Source organism: Pseudopipra pipra, chromosome 11 (genome assembly GCF_036250125.1).
Source record: "Pseudopipra pipra isolate bDixPip1 chromosome 11, bDixPip1.hap1, whole genome shotgun sequence".
Taxonomy (NCBI): Eukaryota; Metazoa; Chordata; class Aves; order Passeriformes; family Pipridae; genus Pseudopipra; species Pseudopipra pipra.
This window is the reverse complement of record NC_087559.1, coordinates 8,638,708-8,660,134: the sequence shown is the minus strand read 5'-3', so window position 1 is coordinate 8,660,134 and position 21,427 is coordinate 8,638,708. Positions and strand designations below refer to the sequence as shown.

General features: G+C 40.3%; 1 protein-coding gene across 3 annotated transcripts in view; it reads right to left on the bottom strand.

Moving 5' to 3' along the window:
- Positions 1-21,427, bottom strand: part of FHIT (fragile histidine triad diadenosine triphosphatase) — a 539,340-nt gene that overhangs the window by 194,895 nt on the left and 323,018 nt on the right. Inside the window, exon 1 of one of the 3 annotated variants that reach the window (XM_064667332.1) lies at positions 15,721-15,906. The exons of the other annotated variants lie outside the window; for them this stretch is intronic. Coding sequence (XP_064523402.1) covers positions 15,721-15,805 — 85 coding nt within the window. The 5' untranslated portion in view covers positions 15,806-15,906. Of the gene's footprint in view, positions 1-15,720; positions 15,907-21,427 lie in introns of those variants that run through there. 3 annotated transcript variants of the gene reach the window in all.

The window sequence follows — 21,427 nt, the reverse complement described above, 5'->3', positions numbered from 1 at the left end:
GACAGAGAGATTTCCATTGTTCTCTGTAAAGGGTTTTGCTTTTATTGGCACCAGTCTCACTTTTCAAATGGACATTACATGGGTCAAATCCATTTTGGACCACTCGTACAGTTTGCCTAAAAGAATGTTATGGGCAGAAAAACTAGAACCGTCTCATGCTTCATCTTCCTGGAGTGCTACTCACTGTTGCAACAGCTGAATTTCCCCTCGGTTGCTGGGATCAATTGCTTTCAGGAATATTCCTGCTTTTACTGAAAATACAAAGCAATATTTTAAAATCTCCCTGATGGATAAGAAAAGATATCTTAATGCATCCATGTTCAGAAACCAAAACACAAAACAATAATAAGTCCAAGATTAGTCCTTCTCTTTCCTATCAACCTCTTTATTAAGTCAATTTTATAATTTTTTGAAGGCCAGCTCAGGCTTCCTGAGAACATGAAGGCAGTTATTCCCACTACTAAGCCTGTTTCATAATAGCTTAAGGGAGCTGCCCTTTTGAGAAGAAATTATCCTGCTCTGAGCTGAGGATGTTCTCTGACCAAGACAGGCCATTTCTCTAGTTCACTAGAGGCCCAAACGATTTTATTATACTGGATGTGCTCTCTGTTATTTCTCGGGCTCTGCTTAAGAATTACAAGTTGACTGCACAGGTGGGTGCCATGAGAGACTGAGCCCTGTTTTCTCTGTCTCTGTTCCAGGGGGTCACTGCAGCAGCCCCTCCCCAGCCCACAGCTGTGTGGCACTGGCTGTTTGCCCCTGTGGCTGACTCACAGGAAGCACTGCACTATAAAACCTCAGAGTTAAAACCACTGGAGTTCATCTTCCCTTGTGTTACCCATCTGCCTGCAGCCAAGCAGAGAGACTAAAGATACAGTTTGTCTCTTAACTCCTAAATATTTAATCCAGACCTTCTACAGGATATTCTAGCTTCTAGATACAACCCTGTAAATCACTGAATGTAGTTGCCCTATTCTAGATTTTTTATATTTTCTTCTGTGGTATATACATATACGAGGTGAAGGCTGATTAAGTTATACCTTTACATATTCTGACAAAGTCTTCCCACAGTGCTCAGGAACATTTGAGGCAAGAGAAGGAAACAATACTGAAACAGAAAAACCTGCCAATTCCCACCCTCACAGATAATCTACCTCAAGTCCATCCTAAATGCTAAATCCTTCAGAAAAACAGATGTAGGATGTAAGAAATAGTGCAAGAGCAACAAAGCCAAGAAGAGAGAAAGAAAAAAAAAGGTGGTTTATGCCAAGCAAAAATTTTTGCTTCACTACAAATACACAACTGAAATTTAACAACATCTTTCACAAAAGAAAAACACATTACACTGAAAAATTAGGTAAATTGCTAAAAGACCTTACCCCAAGAAACCTGAGTCATCACTCGTGACTGCTCCTAAGAGGACACTGCTGCATCATTTTGTAAATAACATTTTGTTGTCACTTCATTTCACCACAGCTGAATAATAAGGGATTTATGAATTGTAGGCAGGATTTTAAGCAGCATTTGTCAGCAGGATTTTAAGTATCAGCAGAATTGTCAGCAGGATTTTAAGTATCACAGGTGCAATTTGCATCTCAGCACCCAGTGAATGAAGGACAAATGTCCATTTTTCCTTCAATGTATTTAAGGTAGAATGTGGGGGTTTTTGATAATGCAAAAACAGAACTGTGTCCTGAGTAGTGGTCTTGGCTTCAGAACATGTGAAGAGACAGGATTATGCTCTGTTCCAAGACAGGGTATGGATGAGTGCTTGACTGTTCAGGAATTTACAGTGAATTCTACAATAGTTCTTTCAGGAAGTGGTACCATGTTGTTTTACTATGAAACAAATAATCAGATGCATTTTCCACTATTGTTCACTAGAAATTAATTACCCCTTGTTCCTCAGGGTGAAACACTAAACACAAACAAATTCTTTTTTTTCTTCCCTTTTTTCTGTTTATGCCTCACTTGTAAACGAAACTCGGACAAGATGATCTTTAAGGTCCCTTCCAACCCAGGGAAGGGGTTGTAACAATCCCCAGGCAGGGGATTGTAACTACATGGTCTTCAAGGTCCCTTCCAACCCAAACCATCCTACAATTCTATGATTCTATTTTACAAAAGCATAAAACAGCCAATGTCACCTGCTGGTTATTGAAAGGAGAACAGAGCCTAGAAATCCCCATTTCCACATTCTCTGTATCCATTAGACCACTCCAGGTCATAAGTTTGCTGCCACATGTTAAATGACTAACAGCCATGACTTCTCATAAGGAACAAGGTGCTACAGAGCCAGCGAGTAACAGGATGGGCTCTAAGACAGGAAACAGATTAAGAATTCCGGGTATAGGTCAGATTTTACTTATTTCAGCTCTCCTAGAGGGGATCTACTGTCTCCAAGTCCTTAAATTAAAAAGTCAGCAAAACTGATGTGCTGAATCCCAGATGTTAATTGCACGGACTCACTGGATTAGAACTGCAGATAATTAATTGCCAAATTTTAATACATGCTGAACTAAATGGATGATAAGATTTCCAGTCGGTAGTTCTGAGGTCCAGAAGGGGAAGATTATTTCTTAAAATGTGAGAGCCCTAGAGGCCAAAGTCATCTAAAATGTCTGATTTCAGGAAGTTAGAGAAGCTTGGGAGACCAGTGGAAGGGCAGAGCGAGGAGCTGTAACACTTGGGTATTCAGTGCAGCAGCTCAAGGGAACTTATATGCCACTAAATTCCTTTTGGTAAGAAGGAAGTAACTTTTCAGCTTGTAGAAATGGAGAGTGACTGTTAGCTATGTTTCTACAGTAATATACAAAATGTTCTTTTAGATTTTACAAAAAAAAATGAAATAAAAATCACAGCATTTACTGTTATGACACCATAATCTCATCACCCCAATTCTTAAGAATTCAGTTTGTCAGTTAAAGCTCAGAGTAAAATAATGACAGTAGAACTAAGATAAAAACTTCTTTAAGGGAAAAATGTCTGCCTTTAGGATTTTGATCTGAAAAGTACATAAAGTTAAAACTACAAGACTAACAGAGGAAGGAATTATTTTTATCATTTATACAATAGTATATCTAAAATACCTCAGCCATGAAAAAATCTACACTGTGCTTGATGCTACCTGCTCATTAAAATCTGAATTGAAAAGGAACAACAAAACTAAATAGTGGCATAGACTTTAAGACATATGTAGCCTATAATGGATCAGGGAATTGATCCTGAATCTTGAGTCTCCTGCCCACTTTCTTACCCTCACCACTCCTTCTAACTCCATACACTAAATTACTACCCTATTCCATGCTGCCTTCCTGCTTTTTCTCACTGACATAGGCAGAATCAGATTTTTATTTTTTTCTTTCCAGAAATATGCTATGAAGACTCTCAGACCTAAATTCACTGTTTTCTGATGTGTGCACCCAGGTTTTTATTAGGAACTATGACTGAGAGGTATAATTTGAAGCTGTTGTTACACTGATAAGGTCGTGGTTTATTTTCCTGTAACAGGTGACCCAAGGGAAGTTAATTTCCTGTTTGATGAGACACTAAATGACGCTTCGCTGTGGGGATCAGAAAAACACGCCCTACAATTAGATTTATAAAATGTTGAGCTTAGTTTGGCTAGTTCCTGATGCCTTTTGAATTGCACTTCATCCTTTGCAGCTCTTCTTCAAGCAAGTTTAAGAGTGTCTGGTTTGAAGGTTCATGACCTGGAGGTCATCTTTGATATCAGCCCATCTTTTGATTATCAGTTTAGTTACATAACAAAAACTTCTACATCTGCAGATGATAGTAAGTAAGGCTACAACCAAGGCTGTCCCAGGAGGGTGCTCAGCTGTCATTCATGCTTTCATTACATCTCAGCTGGATTATCAAAACACATTGTTCACATGCCTTCCAGACCAGGCACTTCAGAAACTGCAACACAGCAAAATATTGAAGCTGGAGGGATAAGCAGCTGTCAGTGAGCACAGCCCACTGCTCCCATGCTAAGAGCTTAACAAGAACCTCAGGCAAGGCAGCAAACTGCAGTTCTCATCTCCCAACCCCACCTCTAATAATAGTTCTCCACACCTGCACCAGCAGCGAGCCTGGGAAATAGATCTGGCCCCTCTGGGTGTTATTTGGTTACTAATGACAGGGCAGAGAGAGGTTCGGGACTTGTTGAGCACCGGGTGGTGCTCTGCACATCAGAGCATTGATTTCCCCTACCCAGGGGGAAAGCAGATTTGCCTTCACACTGTCCCAGAGCCCAGGGATTCTCCTGTCAAATTCAACCAACAGGCACACTCTTCATTTGCTCAGACCTATTCCTTTTGTCAAAAGGAAAATGTTCTGGATCACCAGGTTTTCTCAATTCCAGACATCACCCAACTCCACCTGTGTGAACCCCAGCTCTCTACTTTTGAATCAGAACTGTTTATTAAAACAAACAAACAAATGAAAACCAACCACCAAACATTTTGATACTAAACTGAAGTGGGTTTTTTATTTAAAGTGAGAAATTTACTAACAAGACACTAAACACATTACTGAGCTGGGAGGTTAAAATATAGAGCAGCTACTCCTCCTCTACTGAACAGAGCCACAGAGGGGTGTTCACAGGAGAGCCTCCACCTCCTGGCAGTGTAGTTACAAAGTGGTTGTACAGTTACTTCAGTCTGTGTGGAAATATAACTAAGTGATACCAAAGACTCTTGGAGAACAAAAGTTAAGACAGGTCAAATACAACCAGGACTTCTGTGTTAACAGAATCCTGAGAGCTAAATCATCAGGCAGGAATCTTTAACACAGAGATTTGACAATGGAGTGAGTTAGGTCGTAACTCACTGAGCATCATACTGTGGTCTTGGAATACTTTTAACCATAGACCAAATACATTATCCACCTGCATGTATTCACAATGGTATCTCAATATCTCTTCCCTTTAAGTACTACCTCAGGTTTCATTCTGTAGTTTGTTAATTCTGTGATTCTCCTACATGTGAAGGGCATTCAGAAGTTTTCTGTATTTCGTAATGTATTGGTATAATTACAAAATCTCATTAAGGAGGACTTTATTATTGATTTACTGGTTTTCTATTCATTAAATTTCACTGTAAAAAGGATTATTACTTTTAAAGTCAGCATGCTTAAACACAAATGGAATTATCGTAAGAGAAACAACATAAAATGGAGCTATTAATATTAAAACAGCTATACTTTGAAGATTATTCATTTAATAAATCTTTGTGATATTAACAAGATTGATGAGTGGTAGTACAAATGAGGGGAACATGGGAGAGATGATCATTTATTATCATTACAGAGATATAAAGTATGATTCAGTGTTTCATAATGGATGTTAAATTTGATTTAACATATGGCTGACTCATTCTCTGAAAACTATTCTTAAAGACATAAACTCATTGAAAAGTCAAATCCATTGTCTTAATAATACTCATGAATTATCTTTTGATAAGAAAATAACTACTGTGTCCTAAGACAAATCAGGCAGATTGTGGCAGAGCTGCCACACTCTATGCCAGCAGTACAGAAAATGCACACCTATAGGTACAAACAACACCTCAAGCCCTGGCAAGTGAGAACTGAAAATGAGCAGAAAGTGTCTTCTCCTTTTGCAAACCCACATGCCCAGAGAGTACCTGCCACTGTGCTGTGCACAAATGCCAAATCCTGCTTTTAGCCATGCAGTGGGCACAGGCAACAGCACTTCTGACTGTAAACAGGGGCAAGACTTCCAAGTGATGCAGCAAAGCCCCCAAGGTTCCCTGGAAACACACTTAAAGCCCATTCCAGAGGTATATTACAGCACTGGGTATGAATAGAGCAGAACCTCTGAGACAGAAACACGAAGTCCTAAGTTAGAACATCCACACAGTTCAAGCATTACAAGCTCCACAGAAATGCTGAGCAACAGAAACTGCATTTTCTTGCCCCGTTGATATAAAATCAAATATACTGGACAATTAATTGCCTGATATCTAAGAAACACTACTGCTTTGAATACACATTTAACAAACAAAACAGCTTAAATGAGGGATTGGTATTTCTTCTGAATCAAGCCCTGATAGATATTTTCTGAGCATGTATATGGAAGAACTCCACGTTAACTGTGGGGTCATGATGAGTTCTGTGTCATGGTGATGTTTCTGCTTAGCAATCCTGGCCACAAAGACTTCTGAAAATTCCTTCTGTAGATCCATCATTATTTTGCAGTGAATCAAGAGCAAACAAAATGGCTTCTCCCCTCCCCTGCCCCCAGGGATATCCCCTGCCACATGAACAGGATACAGATGAGACTGAATGAATGCCACATAGCATCCTTGGTACATTTAACATCTGTATCATGTGCAAAGTGTCATAATTTTCCACAGAAAGCACTTCTGCTCCCTCTTTCCTTTCCTTTAGCTATTTGCAGTATTTTTTTTAATTAGGAAAATAATTGAATCAATACCTCACCACCTCATTGTTTCTCTCCCCTGAGATGCAGCACTAACAGGATATATATATTTATTTATTTATTCATTCACTCACCCTATTGTGACAGTCTAATCCTTGCTAAAACAGCAGCAGCACAAGTCCCAGCAGTATGGTTTACTGGAAGGTTTAGTGCTCTGGCCAGCAGGTCCCTGCTTAAAAATCATCCTCATAAATAGACTCCAGTAAAGATATGATACTTTAATTTCCCACCTCTTCAGACTTTTACGTGTTTCTACACTCTCTCATATGCTAAAATTAATACAGACTTGTACTTAATGGAAAAGGATTGCTGAGGTGCTCCATCACCCCTTCCTGTGAAACACTTTACACATGTAAAGGAAAGGCTTTGCCTTGTGCTAACAAATTACAGGCCTAATCCCGGAGCCTGTTGCAGGATCTGACCTCTAATAACTGACAGATCCCTGTGCATAGATCTTCCCAAGCCCCATCCCAGCTAAGTGAAATGGGACAGGCTTGAATGTACAGAAGAGAAACGAGCAATAGAGTCTTTATTCTTTGAATATGATAATAATGTAATCATCTGCACAAAATGCCCTATTCACTATCTCTATTCAGCCATTTGTTTATTTAGGTAGGAATTGACTCTGCACATCAACTCTACACACATCCCAGACATTTTCATACTTTGCCTGCCTCACCTTTACTCCATCTCTTCTGTGAGAATTTACTTTCACTTATGCAAGCACTACTCAGGCAAACTTCCTAGTTGTTAAATGTACTAAAGTACTATGAGAAGAAAATTGAGACAGCAGTAAAAGGTTTCAGAACAGTTGGCAATGGATGGATATGCAGATAATCTACTGAGGCAGAGATGATTTGTAATAGGAAAATTCTAGTCTCTACATAGGTTTTAACTCACTCTTCTTTCTAATTTTACAGACTGACAATGGATTCAAAAGCTCCCAGGAGAAAGTGAGCATGCTGAAATGTAGGAGGTCTGGTACAAAGAGGAGCGAGCAATGTTAAGTGAAATCTTTTGAATACATACTCCCTTTTTTGTTTGCTGCACTGAGTTTCTCTACTGCTAGTAATTGACTTCTGCTTGTTTACAATTAAAGGATAACATTCATGTTAGAATATTCAAGTGAAAAAGTGCCTTCTGGAGGTGATTAAAATGTCACAGAAAGATAAGGATGTAAGTTAGCTGTGAAAGCTGTTAATTGCAAATGTACTCCAACATTAGCAGAGCTGTGTCTCTGACACTCTCCTTCACAAATCACAGCAGAGAAAGGACATTTGCATACCCTTTACATGCCCTTTGCATGTCCACATGGGGGCACGGGCATGTTTTGCTGATACTTTGCTGGACTATCCATTGATTGTCATTTGGTGCAGTTTCTCACAGGTGAATAAACTGTCCAAAGGTAGATCTCTAAATACTCAGTGAAGCACTGAGGAGAAAGAATTGAGGGGGAAAAAAAAATCATTAATTCCTTTTGCTTAGTTTGTAATTAATCAAAATTATGTCTCTTATGATAACTTAGCAGGTATTTGCTAGTCTTAATCAGACACATACACATGTTGGGCTAAATTAATCAATGGTGAAATAGCAGATCAGCCAGACACAAACAGCAATGCAATTTTCCTAAGTATAGTAGTAAACATAACCACAAGATTTGCACTGAATGGCAATTTGTTGCTTATAAATGATCAAAAAGATAGTAATCATGCAAACTGTGCTTCAAGCACATTTTGTCCCAGCATCATTCATTCCAGTATTGGACTGATCCCAGGTCATTTTCCCTGTACCAGCAGCTCTTCATTACAATAAGCATGTTCTGCAAGGCTTGCAGTGTTTTACCACACAGATCCGCTCTGTCAGATACAGGTTCACCTTCTGCTGATTTAACTCCATTTTCTTCAGAGTTTTATTACTGCCTTTGGTATGGTTGATTTAATTTCTTTTTTCTTTCTTCATATGACAGGGATATCTAATTCCAGAATTTTATCCTTGGAAATTCAAATGATGTTGATCTGTCTTTGATGCTCATCTTTGGCCAAGTTGTCACAGACTTCGCAATTAACATTCTGTTCTTTTACATCCACTGTAACCTTTTCCTACTTCCTGGTGTGGCATCTATCTATCTGTGTATCTCTTTGTCTATGTATCTAGCTAGCTAACTAGCTTTACAAAGATTTTTAAAGGACAGCATTCAACATTTACTTTAAATTATCTGATTATACCTCCATTGTTTTTATGAGTTTTTGAGAATGAAAACAACCCAAAGCAGTTAGTGGCTGGAACAGAAATACCAAGGATACCAAGTCTATAATTTTGATAGCTGCTTTCTCCTACTATCTCTTCAGTGGGACTATCTTCACCTCCTCACAGACACAGACATCACCAGACACAAGCACCTTTGATTTCTAGCAGTAGGACTTATTTTTTTAAAGATACTCAGGGCTATCACTTCAGGTGAAGAGTTGAGCACATTTGCACCATTGGTAAAGTACTACCAGCCTATGAAAATGATCACAGCCTCAGGAACATCAAGTGCTGAGTTCTGAAAATGCTAGACTTACATATTTTTTAATTATGTCTCTTCCTTCTCATGGTCCTTGCTTCTAAAAAGTCTCTCCAAATAGGAGGAGAGGATGTAAATGAGAGAAAGCCTTTTTTTGTGCAGCACCATGTTTTATCTGGATCTTTTCATTCTCTCCTAGCCAGGCTTAAATGCCATATACATGACTTTCACAATATATGGCTTGTCTGTTCTTTTTTCTCCTTGGGCTCCGAACCCCGATGCTATTGTTGAGCACTCAAAGGCTCTTTGTAGCCCAAAATAGCTGTACCAAAGACTTTGCCTTATTCAGTTCATTTTACCCAGAACCTGATTCTTATTCTGTGGAGTAGTGATGAGTCTTTTAAACCCTGCATGCTTTTGCAGGCGTTTAAGGTTCAAAAGTCCCTGATGTCTAGTTAATCAATACTTTAGGACGATCTTGTGTAATGCTCATTAAAGTCTAATGCACTGTATTTCTTCAGCTCCTCTGTGCTCCGTGCTCAGAACACCCTGCAGCTTCTCTCCAGCTAAATGGCCTTTGAGTTCCTCACACAGCTTGTTGAGGTGTTTTCCTGCCCATTTTTCAGTGATACAGCTTAACATCTCAGATAAATCTTATGTCCTAAATCCTCCCTCTCCTACAGACAATCCTTCAAGAAAATAAGGCGGGGTGGGAAGAAAAAAACTTCTCAAGTGTTAATTCCTGGAGCTGCTGCTGTGCTTTTTGCTCTAAAGTGAAAAAGCTGCAGGCTGTCAGAGGGAGCTGAGCACACAGCAAGGACACCCTTGCACTGTCCCAATCCACACAGATAAATGGCTGGATGTCTTTGAATGAGTTATTTTCACTATCTTGCTCTTTGAGCTCTACTGTGGGCAAAGCTGACAGAGGCTGTATTGCCTGCTCTCCTGTCTGCTGCCTCCAACACCAGACAAAGATTCCAGGTGATGCCACTCCAAACAATGCTAAGTGTCATATAACCTTTAACCAAACTTTATCTCTTTGAGAGGGCTAGAACAAAACTTATACATTGCTTATTTACTATTTCTGGCCTATTTAAAGTATTGTCCACACATAGCTGCTATCTGTTCTGGCAAATACCTCCTAGATAATTCCTCAGGACTACAGATCACCCCAGACTAAGTTAAGATGGGATCTCCTTGTCTTTAAACACCAACATAGGCTCTTCTCTCCAAGTTAGAAAGCCAGGGCAGTGTTAAATCTCAGCCTATGTGCTTGTTTTATAATAAGCTGGGATGTACCAAGCGACCTAAACTAAAAGCTACTGTCACTCTCGTTTATAGCTGTGATGCTTAAAATAGCAGCTCAGAAGATATATTTATCTTCTGCCACTTTATCTGGAAAGCACTTTAAAATGACCACTCCTCAATCTCCAATCAGAGCTCATGATGACTGAAAATCATATGTCTGTATTACCAGCATACTTTTACATTCAATTGGTTTTTTAGAAGTAGATTTTAAAGAAATCAAACAGGAATATAATCACGCAGGTAACAGCTTCACAGCATAAACCTGGATGCTTCTTGGTGTGTAAAGACACTTAATTAAAAGACTAGATGAAAACTACAGTTCAGAACCAAAAGCATCTATTTTGAGATATAGAGTTCACATGCCTGCCCCACAAGCCTGGCAGAAGCTTCCTTTGATAAGGCAGTCTTGGATTCAGGGACGTGAAATACATAAATGCAATCCATACTCCCACACACATCCAAAGCATTTCCCCAAAGACTGTAGAATTACCTCCATTCCACATAATAAGTTTTTGCATTCTTTCTTTCTGAAAGATATTAATAACCTGATGTGACAAATTATTAGAGAGGAGAAACACAGAACAAAATATGCTTTGCTAAAGATGCCTTTCTACCCACACCTACAGTGAAACACCTGTACTCGCCCCACCTCAGTCTTGCTCCAATTAAGCAGGACCCAAACCAATGCTGAAAGGAAGTGTCCCCACAAAAAGGTCAGTTAGAATCAGACAGTAACATTGCTGGCCTTGGCACAGGGAACTGCTTCCTAATGGCAACAACTACTGCAAGGAGATGCTGGTTTAAACACTGTCTGACCCAGGCTAGTCAGAACTAGCCATTTCACCAGACTAAAATACAGTTCTCCTCTGGACTGACTGGCATTTCCCGAGCAAATTTGCTCATCTTTCTGCAAACTCAACCTCAGGCATATGAAAGTCAAGCTGTGCTCTTCCTGGTTCAGAGATGAGATTCTCCTGCCCAAATGCTGCCCTCAATTACACCCCTGCAATCCTGGCTCTGGGAGGGGAACTGGAATACAAAGCAAGCACAAATGGGACAAAGGCAGCACACGTGGCTCGGGATGTACACGAGGTGACATTCTGAGGTGATTTTTCTGATCCACCCTAACTTTAAAGCAATGTCTGTAACCAGCTATTTGAGGCAAGCAGAGGGAAAAACTGCAATCTGAAAAGAGAACCTAAGTAAGGATTTTTAGATGAAGTCCATTCCAAGCTCCAAGACACCCCTGTGGGAACACATTTGAACCTGTTTCCTCTTGCCTGTGAACACTGAGGAAGGGGTCTGTTGGTTTTTCCAGTGCCCAGCACAGGGAGCTGACTATAGAGTGCACAGGACCAATTTACCTGTTCAGTGACACAGGAAGGAACAGGGTTCTTTAATTCCTCTTCGGTCTTTACTTCCATTTCAGAACATCTTAATCATAGACTCCTAGTGTTCATGGAAGCAGAAGATGCCAATTGTTCCATTTCTTTCCTCCTAAATAAGGTCTATTAATTCTATTGCAACCCAGTGCCAGGTGGAGCAGAGATACCAAATCTGGAATCTATATAGCAAGTTTCCAACCTTTCTTGATTTCAGCTTGGGAGAATTATGATGATTTCCCAAGCTAATGCTTAGGAAAGAAATGCTTAGAGCTGATTTTGTTTTCTTCTAGGGAATGAAATACAATAAAACCTACTTACTTCTGAGTGCTTTGGAAATAATTGCTCTTTTGTTTAGATGATGCTTCTTGCTCTCAGTCAAAGGGAGGTAAATCCAAAGCAAATACTTGAAACCAGTGGAATAACCTTTTCAATGTGACCCTTTGTTTTCATAAGCTTATATAAAAAATACTTGACTAGCAAAATCTACAAATTATAAATAATAATAAACTACAATTTTAGTTTGACTGAGAGGAAAAAATTACTCTAATTTTTTTTAAAAGAATAAAAATCTAAGCTTTTCCAAATATTGCCAAAAGTTAATGGAACTGTGCAGCAATAATTACAGCAGGAGCAGCAAAACAAGCATGACCTCAGTCCTGGCCACAGTCATGAGCCTTTTAGAAAAGTCAAATCACTGCCTTTCCACACAGCTCTGCAGGATGACACTGCCCCCCAAATAACAAAGAGCTTCCCAACACCTTATAAAGCAAAGAATTCTATTTTTCATTAGAGAAGCAGTATCCAGTCACCAGCCAGGTGGAATAATCCCAGGCTCTTTTGTTTTCAATAGGATCATACCATATCCATTTGTTTATTATAATGCTTGGCTTTTCCCTCACCTATTTCCATGACCTTCACATTTCCATGAGACAAGGCTAAGTACTATCACCCTACCCAATTTCAATTACTGGTTTGATATTTTGTTGCTCAAAGCTGTCAAATACAGTGTGATTGCAGACTCAGAGAAAGAAGAAATAGAAATGGGATTATCACTGGGAAAAAAGTTTTGAACCATCTGCAAAAAATAGCAATAATAATGAAATATACTTTCCCAAAGATGCCATATATCACCTTTGTTTAATATTTTTGTCAGTTTTGCTTAGAAAAATTAATGCCTTGGGAGAAAATAATTGAAAGTGTCTTTCTGGAGTACTGTAAGCATCCCCTTGGGGTCTTTATTAGTCTAACAATTTCCCTTTTCAAAATACACAGGTACTAACAACCAACAAATTATTACATTTCCTTTAAATGAACTGAAACAACAAAGATAATTAACTAAGAACATAAGCCTGCTTTCCATATGGTAATACACATCCCAAGGGCAAAGCATTTCTCTTTTAAGGAATTCCCCACAGAATTCTTATCCACCTTGTAAGGGTAATTAACAACTGCAAAACACAACTGAACTTGCTTAATGTCACAATATTCTGCAATGCATTACTTTTTCATGGAAAATGAATATGATCTGTAAAAAGGAACGTAGGACCTTGGAAGAATAAGGCATTATTTGCTGTCATGGAGCATGCTGATGTAACTCACAGTGTGATTTAAACTCTTAGAAGGTGGTTAAAAAAATATTTACATTGAGGTTTATGTCAAAAAGAAAATTAAAATGGGAAGCCTGGTTTCCCACTTAGCTAAGTAGTAGTTTGTGATATTTTCTGTGAACGACAATTTTTGGGGAAAAAGAAAGGAACATATTGGTTAATAGGTACCTAATGTGTTAAAAATTAGGTTAGATAAGGCAAACCATAGTCTCATTATAATTTTATTAGTTGAAGCAAACAGTACACAGAATACTAATGCTTTCTTAGCAAGCACAGTGCATATTAAAATTCAAAAGCATCTTGTCTACACTACAATTTTAAGCTTGGAAGGTGTACTAGGCAACAAGCCTATTGTTACTAGGAACAATATAAGGAAGAATGGTTTAAGTGGAATGAAATTAAAACTCAAAAGCTGAAACCAGGGTAATCACAGGGGAGCATGGAAGGTAAAGAGATTTTTTTGGATTGCCCATATCTGAGGTCCCCGACAGAAGAAAGACATGGATCTATTGGAATGAGTCCAAAGGAGAACCACTTCAAGGATTACAGGGCTGGAGCACCTCTGCTGTGGAGACAGGCTGAGAGAGTTGGGACTGTTCAACCTGGAGAAGGCTGTGGGGAGACCTTGGGGTCCCTTCCAGTGCCTGAAGGGGCTCCAAGAGACCAGAGAGGGACTTTTCACAAAGACATGTAGTGACAGGACAAGGGGGAATAGCCTTAAGGCAAAGAAGGGTAGGTTTGGATTAGGCAGTAGGAAGAAATTCTTTATTGTGAAGGTGGTGAGGCACTGGCACAGGTTCCAGGCAGGCCATGCAGTGACAAGTAACCCAATTCTAGTTACTATTCAAGTTTTCATATTTTATTACATGGCTTCAGTGAGGAATTTGACACCTCACTATTGGTGCAGTGTGGACCAGTTTAAATACAAGAACATTTTACATGGGAGAAATCACTGAGCTGGAAGAAAGTGAATGATTGGCACAGGGCAGAAGTACTTTTTGCTTCAAGGCTCTGGCCTGTCGTTTGCTGGAAAATCTGTTTTATTAAATGCCATTCACACTTCCCAGATAAGTCACTGAGGGATATGCCAGATTCTTTCCCAAATACTACTTGATACTCAGTGCTGATCACTGATGCGAACACAACATCTCTTTTGATGTTCCTAAACACTGACGTGTATACATTTCCCAACACACCAAATGTTTATAAGGCTACAAGAGAGTAAGATATCAACCCTTTGGACAGAGAAAGGGCAGAGGAAACTGATTTTATTTAAATAAACACATCAGATACTTACAAGAGTTCAGGAAAATCCAATCCAGGTGCCAATTGCCTGTGACTATATTATTTTTTTTTTACTGTTACAGCAAGTTTCACTTAAGTGTAATTTCAGTCAATCAAGTAAACATTTATTATCAAGAGACAGGATGTGAGAGGGTATTAATGCAGTGTATGTGTAATAGTGACATCCCAAGAGTCCTTACTGTGGCTTCTGCTGAGCTCCTCTAAAATATCCCTCTCTAATATCCTACCCAAGCAGACCAAGGTGCAGGATCGTGGCCTAAGTTTGCAGGTGATTTTGAAGGCCAAAGGAGCAAATAGAAGCTGATTTAGACACACATTTGGCCAGTCTTTGTCAGACATGACAGCTACACAGACTGATATTGTCCACATCAGGGCTGCTTTTCACTTCTGATGCACATTTCAAAGAAAATAAACGTATTCCAGTGACACCCCGCAATCAGGCAGATTATCAGCATGAAAATACTCCTGTATTCAGGGGTAATACAGAATGTTTTTCTGCTTAGTCCCCTTCAATCATACAAAACATATTAAATCATTTTTTCAAACAGCTCACGGGCTCAGATCACGCTTAAAGAATCACAAAGTGCCCTTACATTGAAGTCCTCTAACACTGATCATTTAACATACATAGTATCTATGGCAATAAATGAAGTAGATTTACCATTAAAGCTGTGAAAATCAAGGATGTTATTACGGCAAGTCTATCCATCACCAGCACTTATTTCAAATGGCCTTATCTGCAGCTTAGGCTTGTATAAAAATTTCTCCAATCAGGCACTGCACAGATTCCAGAGTGATATGTAATAGCACAACTCTAACACCTATCATGCTTTACAGCACTGTTTAAAAAAATAATGTGAAAATTCAACCAACTAAGCCATGTTTAGTATTTTTGTCTGTATTACCTGCATTACTGTTTTAATCTTCCTCATTTTCCTTTGTATCAAAACCCATGACAAACTGCACGCCCACATACACATTACCAAGAAGACTCACAACTAACCCTAATACATTATACTAATTATTTTCTACAAAGGAGTACATTATACTTGATAATAACCAGCAGCAGATAATTATAAATTTTATTTACAAACAGTAGCAGCAAGAAACAAACATTCACAACACGAGCAAAGCCGACTTTACCTGAAACAGAGCTCAGACGAAGTGAAAGACCACTGATGTTTCCAAGGTCCCTCAGTAAAGGCTGTACATGGCACGTTTCAGACATGGCCACACAGAATGCTAATTATCAGCTAATACCCAAGTGAAAATAATGTAACACCTTTGCTCAGCTGAAGGTTCCAATCCCTGGCAGCTGCTCCAGGGGACGTGCCCAGTCTGCAGCCTCTGCCCTCAGGGCGCCATTTCCAGGCGAGCCCCCGACCTCTCTTCACAAAGTCCCCTCACACTGGGGTGGCATTGGCAGATGCACCTCTTGGCCTTTAATTTCCCATTCTGCACAAGCGAATCACCTGCCTCAGGTACCAACATGGGCTACAAAACCCCCCAAAATCTCCACGAGAGTTTTTTTTTCCTACCGCTTCAGGCACACAGCAGCACTGTCGTGGGCTCAGCACTGCCCAGGACCATAGAGATAATCCACCCTCTGGCCACAGCCTTCCACATCACTGGGATGGTGCTGAGCCTGCTTTATGTAGCATTTCCGATCTCTATTTAGGTCAGGTTCTGTTGCTCCTGATCTTGGCTCAGCCTGATGGGCATTTTGTGGGAGGCAGTACTGCTTGATGGGAAGAAGCACCAGCAGAGCCGCAGGCAGGGACATGAAGCTATTAGAGAGTGTCCAAAGGAGGGCCACAACGATGGTGAAGGGTCTGAAGGGGAAACCCTATGAGGAGCGGCTGAGGTGACTTGGTTTTTTCAGCCTGGAGACTGAAGGGAGACCTCACTGAGATCTTCGACATCAGAGGGGCAAGTACTGATCTCCTCCCTCTTGTGACTAGTGATAGGACTCAGGGAAATGGCATGAAGCTGAGTCAGGGGAGGTTTTGCATATCAGGAAAAGGTTTTTCACCCAGAGGGTGGTTGAGCACTGGAACAGGCTCCCCAGGCAAGCCAAGGAAGTGGTCACAACACCAAGGCTCACAGAGTTCAAGAAGCCTCCGGACAACGCTCTCAGGCACATGGTGTGATTCTTGGGGTATCCTGTCCAGGGCCAAGAGTTGGACTTGATGATCCTGACAGATCCCTTCCAACTCAGCCTATTCTGTGATTCTGCATTAACAGCAGGTATCAGTGGCAAAACTGAGAGAAAAATTATTGATCGCGTACTTCAGGCCTCTTCTGCATATTCACTGTTGGGATTGAAAACTTCTGTTCTTAATCCTCTCTCAGTGTTCATCCCTCCTGCACTCACCGGAGCTTTGAGCAGGGCTGGCATCTACCCACAGCCACCCCTTTCTACCCAAGGCTGCTCCAGCCCCACCATACACGTGGCATCCCTGGGGAAGCAGAGCCTCCAGGTAGGGCTGCAGCCAGGGTAAGGAGCTTGGCCAGGCATCACGGCAGCCCTGCAGCACAGAGATCTTACAATCGCTCCACAGAAAGCTTTGTATCCACCTTAAACAGGCAATTAAAGGTAAAACAACTTGGTCTTGAGGCAAGATTTACTACAAGAACTGACAAATTCCAGCAGGTTCAAAATTTTCTTTGAAGCCTCACCTGCTTTTCTCTATTGGTCTTTCCTTCCTAAACCCAGTCCTCATCAAATGTGTCAGCGGTGTGCTACCTCAGTACATCATAAAATATGTAAGAGTGTACAGGATAACAAAAGCAAACAGATCCAGAAGCAGCAAGGCCCTTGGTATTTCCTGACTTTGGGGTACTTCTCATTCTTAGTGTTGCATTAGTGTTATTTTCCAAGTGTTTGATGCAGCACGAACCTCACGTTTTGAGGAATAGAGCTGTACAACGCTGCCCAAAGGAAAGGGAAAATACCCTGAAATGAAATGTGGGATTGTTTACAATGCCAAAAGCTTTTTAGCTACGGGCATTATTTCACAGCCAAGGTAAGCACTCTCTCCTAGGGGTACAACTGTACAGCTGCTGTTCAGAAAAGAAACATGGCTTCTGTTTCCAGTCTATCTTCCCTTCCTAAAATCACACTGATGAGAACTGATCCTCCAGCCCTACAGGTGACAGGGCTGCCCCCAAACCAGGCCACGAGCAGCCAAAAAGGAGTTTTCCTCCAGGCAGACCCTCCAGCCTTCTTCAACACATTCCCTGCACACAGAAGTGAACACAGCTGTAGGGAAACCCACAGAGCCAACGGACTTACCTGGCCCAGGAAGCAGAAAGGGATATGAAATTCAGAGCTGGCACGATGTTGCCTTAAGGCAGTAGGGTGCCCCACGCAAGTCATTGGTGGGAGGCCAGTATAACCAGTGGGGAGAAGAAGGATGAGTCCATCAAGAGTCCATCAACCACCCTGGAAACAACAAAGACAGACCATCCAGGTCTGAAGCCTCCATTCAGGGCTGAGCTCAAATGGAGATCTCAGAGCAGGCAGCTGAAGGTGTGTGGGTGGAGGTCTTGGGGCAATTAAGCCCAATCAGAATCACACCAGGCTGCATATGGATGCAGGAGCCTTGTCAGGGGTGTCTGTGTCTTCAACTCAGAAAAAAACAGGAGGTAGCAATTTTGAGATTCCCCTGTTTAAATACATTGTGAATTGCAGAGCTAAACCAAAGGACTTCTCTAAGCACCTCCTTTGCCTTTGGGCTCTCCAAACTCACCCTAGTTTGCAGAAAGCACAGTATAAATGAACACATGCAACTCCCCTCCATCAGCTGGAGCACACAGTGAAAAAATGAGTTAACATTTGTATTAAAGTATTTAAACACATATAGCATTCCCAGACAGATATTTTATATAATTTTCCAAGTTCCTTATCCCTGACAAAGAAATTATATTTCATCTCATGAAGACTTAGAAGCTGGACAATCTCTGGAAAAAAATCTACCTTTCAAAAATGCTAGAAATTGGGAAAATGTATTCTATGCAGCATAAATAAACCTTAGCCTACAAAGAGGCTGCCTTCAGCTATACATATATGAATGTGCAAACATATAATTGATGCATAAATTTATTAATGCAGGCTCAGAAGCTTTATACCTTGTAGTCAAGTTGACATATGATCTTTTTATTTTACTTTCCAATAGGAGAAAAAAAGTAGTGCAGAACTGATAAAACTGTTTGAGATTAAATTGGATTTTCCACTACAGAAAGCTGTTTGGAGACAGGTATTCCAACAGCGAGACACGGTACAAAAAAGTCTCTCAGAGCCTTAATGAGAGTGACAAGGGGAAAAAAATGTGTCTCTGCTCTTCTAGAATGTTACTCCAAATGCTGCTTTTGTCATAAAATACTTCTGCTTCTTTGCAGAAACTATTTTGTTGTCATTATTTTGCAGTATTTAGCTGAAAGGCTGGAACAAGAAAGCTGCATTATGTCAAAATGCCTTATGTGCTATTCAAGCAAAATGTGACACCTGTTTTGGGTGTAGCAAGTAATAAACTCATTATGCACTGATTCAAATACCTAAATTTAATATAATGAATAAGATATATGAGGGTTCCCCTCACAGTACTGAGGGATCGTCATTATTAATAAAGTTATCATAAGAAATATGGGATAGCAGTGGGCCTTGGCTGCCTAAAATGAGCTCCCTGCAGAAGTCCAGAGCTTCCCCCATGTTTCCATCCCTTTCTCCATGCTGATCTCCCAGCTAGTCAGGTCCTCCTTCCCCATGCCATTGGGGCTGCCTGAAGTCCACAAACCCTTCTCTGCCACCAGGGAACAGCCTGTCCCTCCTTTCTCCTTCCTGGGACAGAGACAGTTCACCATATCCCGAACACCCTCACATCCCTTCTGACTTTTCATTTATCTTCTCCTTCCAAGGACACTGTTTCACCTTCACACTTCTCTCTGCCACCAGGAAGGTTTCTTATTCTCTCCCCTATGCCAAAGACAACATTCATTCCTCAAATCACACCACCTTCCAGCCCACCCAGGATCTCTCAGTCCTTGACTCCACCACATCACTGGTACAGATGTACTCCCTCCTTCTTCAGAATGCCTGTTATCTCCTGTTCCCGTGGGGTGTCACACATCTTTTATTCCATTTATCGTTTATATTCACAATTCTTGGATAACAAAAAAAGAAAAACCACAAATCCCCAAACCCTGCCATGAACAGCAGGACAAACGAAAAACTTCCTTTCCTTCAACTCCCAGATCTCTGCAGTCTAGTAAGAGATGAGGTCTTATTGAAGTTTAGACAAATTGAAGATCCCATTGAAGATGTGAAGTCCCTTACACCCTGAATTATTCTGTTATTCTATGTCAATTTGATCATTGCTGGAGCTGGTAAAAGGTAAAGTTGTGGCTCACAGGCAGCTGCAGTTGAGAAAGCGATGTTAACATCTTTTTTCAGCCAGATCACATAGTTTCAGTGTCATTGCATATGCATAGAAGTTCATTGAATCAGGAAAGTTTCAGCTGAAATACACCCAGCAAAATGAACCAGTATTTTCTGGTTTGACTTTGTCATTTCACAAAGTAAGTCTAAAGTCACATAGATCAAGGAAAACTTCAGGTCAAAAAATTGTATGCAATTTATTTGACTTTCCTGAAGTGCAGAAAGTCAGTAGGTTGTTGCTGGTACTGCTAACAGAGTAGGTAAAGGAATCCATCTTTTCATCTTTGTGGGCTGAGTTATCAGTTAAATACTTTGAGTCAAATACTGAGGACTCAAAGAGTAAATACAGTCTGGCTATGCAAGCTGCTAAAGAAGTTTGTTCTTCACCAAATACCCAGATTAGCAAGTTCTGATACACCCAAGGTTGTAAACAGAATTGAAAACATTGAGATTAATTGGGCCTGCTGCACAGGTAATGATGATAAGGCACATCCATGAAGGAGCCTCTGCTTGGAGTGTCTGGGAGGTTCCAGCTGCAATATAAAAGTTTCTCAGATGAGGAGTAAAATCCCATCTTAGCACTGCTATTTTCTGCACAATAATGCAAATATTCATAATTGTTCAGAAAAGCAATTTCTTTTTTGACCTCCTTTTTTATTTTGCAATCAGCACTTATTTTGCTCTACAATCCCTAACACAGTTATTGGTCTTCCTCTGCACTAAGTTTAGCTGTTGCTGAGACAAACAGAACATCACAACAATGTGATGACAAATGCACAACAGCATTCAGTATAGTCCATGTCATCACACTCCAGAATTCACTTTGCCCTGCTTGTAACAGTTTCTATCTCACCTTTACCAAGTGAAAATACTTGTGATTTCTAATAGAGACCTTTGCAACACAAACTCTTCGAAAGGATGGATTGAATAAGTTCTTAAAAGCAGTAACTGACATGGCTATCAGTGTTTGCCTAAGTGGCTGAAACTCCAAATACAGTAAATCAATTTGAATTTTGCCCCTGATGTTATTAAATTAACCATTTATCATTTAACTTCATAGTTCTAGCTGTTCAGTAAGACGTCTTTAAAGGGTGGAACAGTTATATTTTTTCAGGGAATTAGAGTGTAGGAAAGTAGATGACTTGGATGTAATTCATTGTAAGTATTCAGAACCTGAAATTTGGGCTCAGTTTTTGTAATTTGTCACTAAATGGAGGCCACCTGAAAATTTTCTTTCTCCAACTGAAACTTGTACCTATTGCAACCCTGCACAAAGCTTGTATTGTCACTGTTAGGTATATAAATTTCCCTCTCCATAAGTATTGTGCCTTATCTAGAAAATATTTGTTTTTCCTACTGTTAGCCTGCCTAGTGCATGCATTTGTTAAAATAATCACAGAGAGAGTAAACAGC